The 7,500-nt window shown below is 43.6% G+C and overlaps 1 protein-coding gene across 1 annotated transcript in view; it reads left to right on the forward strand.

Moving 5' to 3' along the window:
• LOC121696193 (receptor-type tyrosine-protein phosphatase U-like) overlaps positions 1 to 7,500 on the forward strand; it is a 216,030-nt gene that overhangs the window by 196,700 nt on the left and 11,830 nt on the right. The window contains 6 exon segments of the mRNA XM_042077539.1: positions 90 to 167; positions 170 to 186; positions 1,625 to 1,741; positions 2,048 to 2,202; positions 2,673 to 2,808; positions 4,123 to 4,272. Coding sequence (XP_041933473.1) covers positions 90 to 167; positions 170 to 186; positions 1,625 to 1,741; positions 2,048 to 2,202; positions 2,673 to 2,808; positions 4,123 to 4,272 — 653 coding nt within the window.

The raw sequence follows: 7,500 nt of genomic DNA on the forward strand, positions 1-7,500 counted from the left end.
TCACCCCCCCCCTTTCCTCCCCTATTTCATTTTCTCCTTTTTATCTCTGTCATCCCTCTCTTCTCTCCGCTCCTCTCCTCTCCACACAGGCCCTAAGCAGGACATGATCTATGACTTCTGGAGGATGGTTTGGCAGGAGAACTGCTTCAGCATCGTCATGATCACCAAGCTGTGGAGGTCGGGAGGGTAAGTGGCTCCTTCTCTGCCCCAGCTCCTGCCTCTCTCCCTGGGCAGCCCGTCTGACCGCCTGGCCTCTCAGCTCCAGAGTCTGGGTCCCATGTGGCGAGTGAATAATTTAGGACAGAGATAATTAACCATTAATGAAGCTCAAGATATATTACCTCCCGGCCATTATCAAGAATTATGAGGTGTTAAGTTTTGCTGACGTCTTGTAGGGAAGTGTCCGTTAGACTTTCAACGCTGAACTGCAAGACAGGGTATTTTGAGGCAACACATTTAATCAAAGAGGCATATACTCTATAGACCTAAATATTAGATGAACCTTGTCTCCTTGAACTGGCCAAATCGATCTCAGATTTCAGCAATGATATTGAAAAGTGTGCATCGCCGTGCAGATTTTCTTAAACATCTAGGCTACTCCCTCTGGGACAGGGGGTTCTGGATGGTTTCTGTCAGAATGTCTGTTGTGTCCATCCTGAACTTTGCATCATGAATTCTTTACCAGTTGCACAGAATTGAAGGCCAAAGCAAAACTCCACCAAAATGTCCAGCAAAAGTGTGTGATATGCAGCGCAGTTAACATCTTCTGTCTGACCACCAATGTCAGTCTAATCCTAGAGGTACAAACTAGAGATGCAACCGATATGGAATTTTAGGGCCGATAACGATAACCGATATTTATTGGTTGTTGTGGCCGATACCGATACGATAACCGATAATATTAGTCTTGAAAAAAAATTGTGAAAAGTGATTTGGGGAAAGCATTTAATGAGCATAATTTTATTTGCAGTAATTTTACCTACCACCAAATGATGGACAGAACTCATAATAGTCCTCAATAGTACAGCAGTCAACATAACAGTAGCCTAGCCCTACAGTATGTGTGGCTCCTTTAAGTGAACCTGACGTCAGTGAATTGCGAGTGAGTGGCTAGAGAGTATGAATCGTTTTCATTTAGGACTAAACACTCATAAACGGCTCAGCTGGGAATAAGCTACAGTATAGCGACCAAATCAGAGTTTGTGAGGGAAACTTAGGTTTAGTTTCAACTGCGCTGCATTACATATACATTCACACCGCTGACATTATATTGAGGAAAAAGTATAGCCAACCAAGCTCAAGTAGCTCAGTGTAGCCAGACGGACCTTACGTAGGCCTAAATTAGGACTTTAAAAAATATCGGCGCAAATTATCGGCCAGAATTCTGTTATCGGACCGATAATAATATTTTCATTTTTTCACTTATCGGCCAATAATATATCGGCCGCCGATATATCGTGCATCCCTAGTACAAACGCTTGTCCCTGAGTTGCCTCTCGAGTGTTAAAAGTCTAAAGCTGCTGTGACCACTTACTGTAAGTTGTGTGTGTGTGTGTGTGTGTGTGTGTGTGTATTTAACTTCCCTCTGTGTCTTTTGATTATGCATTGTCTCTCACACACACAGATGAAGTGCTGTAAGTACTGGCCAGATGACAGTGAGCTGTACGGGGACATCAAGATCACCCTGCTAAAGACGGAGACACTTGCGGAGTACACTGTTCGCACCTTCGCCATGGAGCGGGTGAGAGAGCCTGTCAACCCTGTCACTCCGTCACTTCTGTCACACTCTGTCACCATTGTTACGGTGTTTAATTGTCAGGCACTTGTCCTTTTTTATATCACTACATCTGTCACAAATGAGCTCATCAAATTTATTGGTGATGGGCTGTTAAACCAAAGACATTTTCAAATGACTTGTCTGTTAAAGGAGAAATCCGAAGCCTTTCCACATGAGGAGACATTTTCCCACATAAGGACACAATCCATTTCCTAACCTACTCATGGTGACTCATCCCACTGCCTTCTATTTGTATTTTTGTCGTCACAGCGAGGATACCCTGCCAAGCATGAGGTGTGCCAGTTCCACTTCACGTCGTGGCCCGAGCACGGCGTGCCCTATCATGCCACTGGCCTGCTTGCTTTCTTGCGGCGCGTGAAGGCCTCCACTCCACCCGACGCAGGCCCAGTGGTGGTGCACTGCAGGTAAGCCTCACACCCCCCCCCCACACACACACACACCACTCCCACAGACCCCATTCTGCGCATGGCATTGACTGGCTCCATGTTGAAAAAAGGCTTATGGCAAAAATACCTCCAAGCCATGAAGAAGTGTGGCATGAGTTGGTATCATTTAAAAAATACATCATTCTGATCTGTTATTTTGATCTGTTGAATTCTGCTGAAATTGCCTTAGAAGGGGGCTCTGGTTTTGTTTCAATTTCTGGTTTCAATTGGGTATGGGTCCTTACTGTTACTTCTTCCACTGCCTGAGTTATTTATGTTTAAAATACTGACCTAAAAACCTGTCACTTACTTATTTGACCTTTGACATGTTACCTTTCTGAAGGTTGTTGAATACTGTACAGTACATAAGCTTACTGTCAGATGCAGGTCATGACGTTAATGTACATCATTGGCTCATATTTCACCTTTTCACTCTATTGCTGTGTCAGTATGGGGGCTGGACGGACAGGCTGCTACATAGTGCTGGATGTGATGCTGGACATGGCGGAGTGTGAAGGGGTAGTGGACATCTACAACTGTGTGAAGACCCTCTGCTCCCGACGGATCAACATGATCCAGACAGAGGTAAGATAGATGGAGAATGAGTGGGCCAGAGAGAGAGAGAGAGAGAGGTGGGACAATGAGAAATGATGACAAGGCTGAGAATTGAAGAGGCACTTGAGTCAGAAGGTCTTTGCATTGTAATGAGAGAGAGAAAGAGAGAAAGAGAGAGATAGAGAGAGAGATGAAGAGAGAGAGAAACAGAGACATGACAATAAAGGTCTTCTTTGCTTTTACGAGACAAACACTTCATGGAACCTTATCATTGTCAAGAATGTTCTCTCATTCTCTCATTCTTTGTGCTCAGCAGTGCTCGTCATTCTCCCTGGCCAGTGACAGACACAGGGACGTGAGCACATACTGTAGTCTTTGAGGACGTCATTCTGACTGTCTCACAGGGGCCAAGGGAGGGGGAGACTGAGCGTGTGATTGAAATATCAGCGTATGCTTCATATTGCTTAGTGACAGAGGTGCCTTGAAGGATTATCACCAGCCGATAGCCTACGAGGGCTCAAGTGATAGCAGCACCTTTCAACCCGTTTGCTAATTTCTCTTTTACATTTCAATGTGCATTTGCTCTTGCTGGATTTTGTGCGGGGACTTATATGAAATGTCTCATATTTTATATTTATTTATCGAATAAGAAACAAATCTGACAGCTGATAGCAGTTGAGGTAGAGGGACTGCTTTTTATATCAGTTAAAAATTGAGTTTTGGTTCTGGCAGGTGTCATCTCTTATTACCGGTAGTTACTCTTCAGACACAGAGATGCTAATTTCCATGCAGACACAGTTGCTTATCACCATGTCTGTTACTAATACGATGTATAGATATCACAACCACACATCAGGGGATATGACAGCATTTGCATTTTTACTTTTTCTTACAATTCAAAGATTTTCAGTGCTTTCACAATAACTGTGACTCTAGTCATTAGTACTGGAGGATTATTGTTTACTTGTGTTCAAGCCACATATCCACACTTCCAACTGGCATATAACAGCACTCTCTGTGTTTATTAATGTCTGGCAGTTTGTCAGTCATCAGTAGCCTAGCACCTCTCATCATTCAATTTATCTGTCTCTTTCCTCTTATCAAGAGTAATGCCACCTGCTAAAGCGATGAAATCAGTATTCAGTGCCCACGCAGTATGATAATATTTCTACTTCACTGTTCTGCTTACTGGTGGTCGTGGCTGATAACTGTGTAAACATGAATATGATTTGATGGCCTCCTGCTGGTGTGTGTGTGTGTGTGTGTGTGTGTGTGTGTGTGTGTGTGTGTGTGTGTGTGTGTGTGTGGTGTGTCTGTCTGTCTGTCTGTCTGTCTGTTCCACAGGAGCAGTATGTGTTCATCCATGAGGCCATTCTGGAGGCATGCCTGTGTGGGGAGACGGCCATCCCGGTCAGTGAGTTTGCCCTCACCTACAAGGACATGCTGCGGGTGGACACACAGAGCAACACGTCCCAGCTGCGCGAGGAGTACCAGGTGAGAACCACATGCTAACATCTCTCAACACACAGAGAACAGAGGGCAAACAGCTAACAGCTGTTACCTCACTAGCAGCTAGCATATGTTAACTAACAACACCTCCACAGAGAGAGAGAGAGAGAGAGAAAGAGAGAGAGAGAGCAAAGGGCCAAAAGCTAAAGAGGGTCCCTACAGCTAGCATATGCTAACTAACTCACCTCCACAGAGAGAGAGAGAAAGAGATAGCAGAGGGCCAAAAGCTAAAGAGGGTGCCTACAGTTAGCATATGCTAACTAAGATACACACATCCATACAGAGGATCAAAAACAGAGTACCACGCTAAAACTAGCATATGTTAACCTCCACAGAGAGAGAGAGAGAGAGAGAGAGAGAGAGGAAGAAGAAGACCAAAAGCTAAAGAGAGAGTACCATCTTCTCCTCAAACAGAGCATCTGAATATGATATCGAGCACACTGTGTAATGCCCTCAATATGCGATAAGATCAGAGGGCCAAAAGCTAAGAAGGGTTGCACACTACAACTACCAAGGGAGCACCACACACTAACCAACACACCTCCACACTCACAGAGCAGAAGCTAAAGACAGAGTGCCACACTACAGCTATCCTCAGCAGAGCAGAGGCCCATAGGTAATAGAGAGCACACAGTCTAATTCCCTCTAAATGCAGAGATCAGAGGAACAAAAGACAGAGAGGATAGACAGCTAGCCCCCTCAGCAGAGAGCAAAGGCCTGACACTACAGAGAGAACCAGGCTATATAATGAGGCCCTTGAACACAAAAAAGCATGGGTGTAAAAACTGAAGGTGTGCTTTTACTTAGTGTAATGCCATGGTGTGATGGTAAGTTCACAGTAATAAAAAGCCTGACCATACACATTTCTTGTTTTGTCATGCTTATTGTGTTTTCCAGAATATTATAGCTATGCACATATTGTTCATGTCACTTTACTGCCAGTTGTTTCACACCTTAATCAACGTTCATTGACAGTGCATATATGAAGAGTTCAGATGCAAAACCCTCTAAATCCGTCTGACCACATTTCTTTTAAATGAGCATTTAAAATCCGGTTCCTATAGGTTTTTGCATAGAAATCGATATTTCAGACCAGGAAGAGAGTGTTAAATATAAGTTAAATTATTTGATTAACGTATACTATGTGAGGAGAGCATTCACTCACCATCTTTATCTCATTTTTGACGTAGGTGGCATTTAGAGGCTTTTGCATCTGAACCCTTCATATTCACTTAGCACATGCTATTTATACCATCCTTTAGCCGTAAAATAGCAGCCGATATCATCCCTGATATAGACTTTACATTCTAGTTCAGGAGACAAGCTCATTCATTCACAAAGCACACTCAAGGGAGGATGAGTTCCTTCTGAGTCCAGACATGCTGTTTTGGCTAGAAGGTAAAAGATAGTCCCTGTGTGCAAGACTCTTAGAGCTGAGAGTGGCGTAGCAATGCAACACCGGGTTACAGTGAGGACGTTTCAAATCAATTTTGTTCCGACTCCCGAGTGCTCTTCCCTTTTGATGGAAGGGAATTGTTTTTAGAAACAGCAGTTGAGAGTCTCTTAAAGGCCAGTTTTTTGCAGTGGTGGTGCTAGTGAAGGATGGGGGGGGGGGGGGGGGTGCTGGATGTGAGAGCTCCCAATTGGAATCCTAACAGGAGGCCTTGAGTTATTTAAAAGGACAGCTTGACAAGAGGAGGGTTCCTCTCAAGCGTCGCTGACCATCAGCAGTTTCTCTCAGCAATTTGCCTCTCGAAGGTGAACATTTCTTTCCCCACAAAAGTCACCTACTGCCTTGGCCAACAAGGATCAGTTTTGAATAGTGCTGGAAAGTCTCTTCAACGCATAAAAAATACTAAAATAAATGCCCACCACATACTAATTCAAAAAATGTGATGAATTAGCATTCTATGCTCCTCACAGATATTGGCCAACATCCTGCCGCAAGAGTGGTGGTGTTAATGGGTGTTAATGTCAGGCATTGGGCAGGTTTCTGTAATGAAAGTCAGTGCCCATCGCTCCTGCTAATGCTATCTTAATGAGGTGCATCCTCTGGGTCCAGTTTAACTTTCTCCCCTTTGCTTCTGGCAAGCCATACTTAATGACCTCGTATGATCACAACCTACCTACCTAATTCCACTTGGTCATGGCTGGATTGGGTAGATTACGGAGCTATCGCAAAGCGGGGGTGTAATCTTGAGGACAATCTTGACATAATTGGAAAGCCTCATTTGTACAGTGGGGTCTGACCTGGGAACTGGCGCAGGAGGACGTAATGTGTATCTAATCTGATCATTCTCTGACCATTTTCACTAGGGAAGCGCAGTTTAAGGTCCGCCATTTATCAGAGGTCATCGGAGAAAGTCTTCCCCCTCACCATGAACACTCTCTCCCAGTTTTTCAGAGTGATGCTAAATGTGTTTCTGTGTGGGGAAAAAACAATGTTACCATGGCTTGGGGTGAAAACCCAATGTTACCATGGCTTGGGGTGATAACCCAGTTTTTACCATGGCTTGGGGTGAAATTGGAGGCTGTTGAATAAATGGCTGTTGCTTTTCTTTCGCCCTTTTCATTTGAGGCTAGGGGGATGTTTTTTGCTGGTTCAGAGGATTCTTGCCCTTTGGCGTCTTATCTCACTCTCTCTCCCTACCTCCCTCTAACCCCCCTCTCTTTCTTTCTCCCTCTCTCTCTCCTTGTCTGTTCCTTTTGTCCTTCACATACTCCCCTCTTCTTCACTCTAGCTTTTCACTTTTCCGTGCACATAAGCCCTTTAACCTTGTGCGCTCTCTCTCTCTCTCTCTCTCTCTCTCTCACTGTCCCCCTCTCTTTGCTCTCTTCACTTTCTATCTCTCTCTCTTGGTATTTCTCTCTCACTTTTTCCTCACTTTGTTTTTTCTCACTCTTTTCATTCTCTTTCCTACCCTCTCTTTATCACTCTTTTAGGCTTGCACTTTCATTATTTATATGTCATACAGTATTCCATATGTTTAAGTTTTCTTTATCTTTTAAATCTCTTATTGTATTATTTTATTCTATTTTTATTATATTATTCTATTTTATTTTATTGTATTTTATTCTCTGTTTTATTGCAAATTGATTGAACCTTGACTGTAAAACCTTGTGGTACAACTGTTTCTAAATATTTGATATCTATAAATCTGACTCGACTAGACTGTTCCACCCTGTATTTTTTCTCTCTCCTGGTTAATAACC

This window comes from Alosa sapidissima, chromosome 21 (assembly GCF_018492685.1).
Source record: "Alosa sapidissima isolate fAloSap1 chromosome 21, fAloSap1.pri, whole genome shotgun sequence".
Classification (NCBI taxonomy): domain Eukaryota; kingdom Metazoa; phylum Chordata; class Actinopteri; order Clupeiformes; family Clupeidae; genus Alosa; species Alosa sapidissima.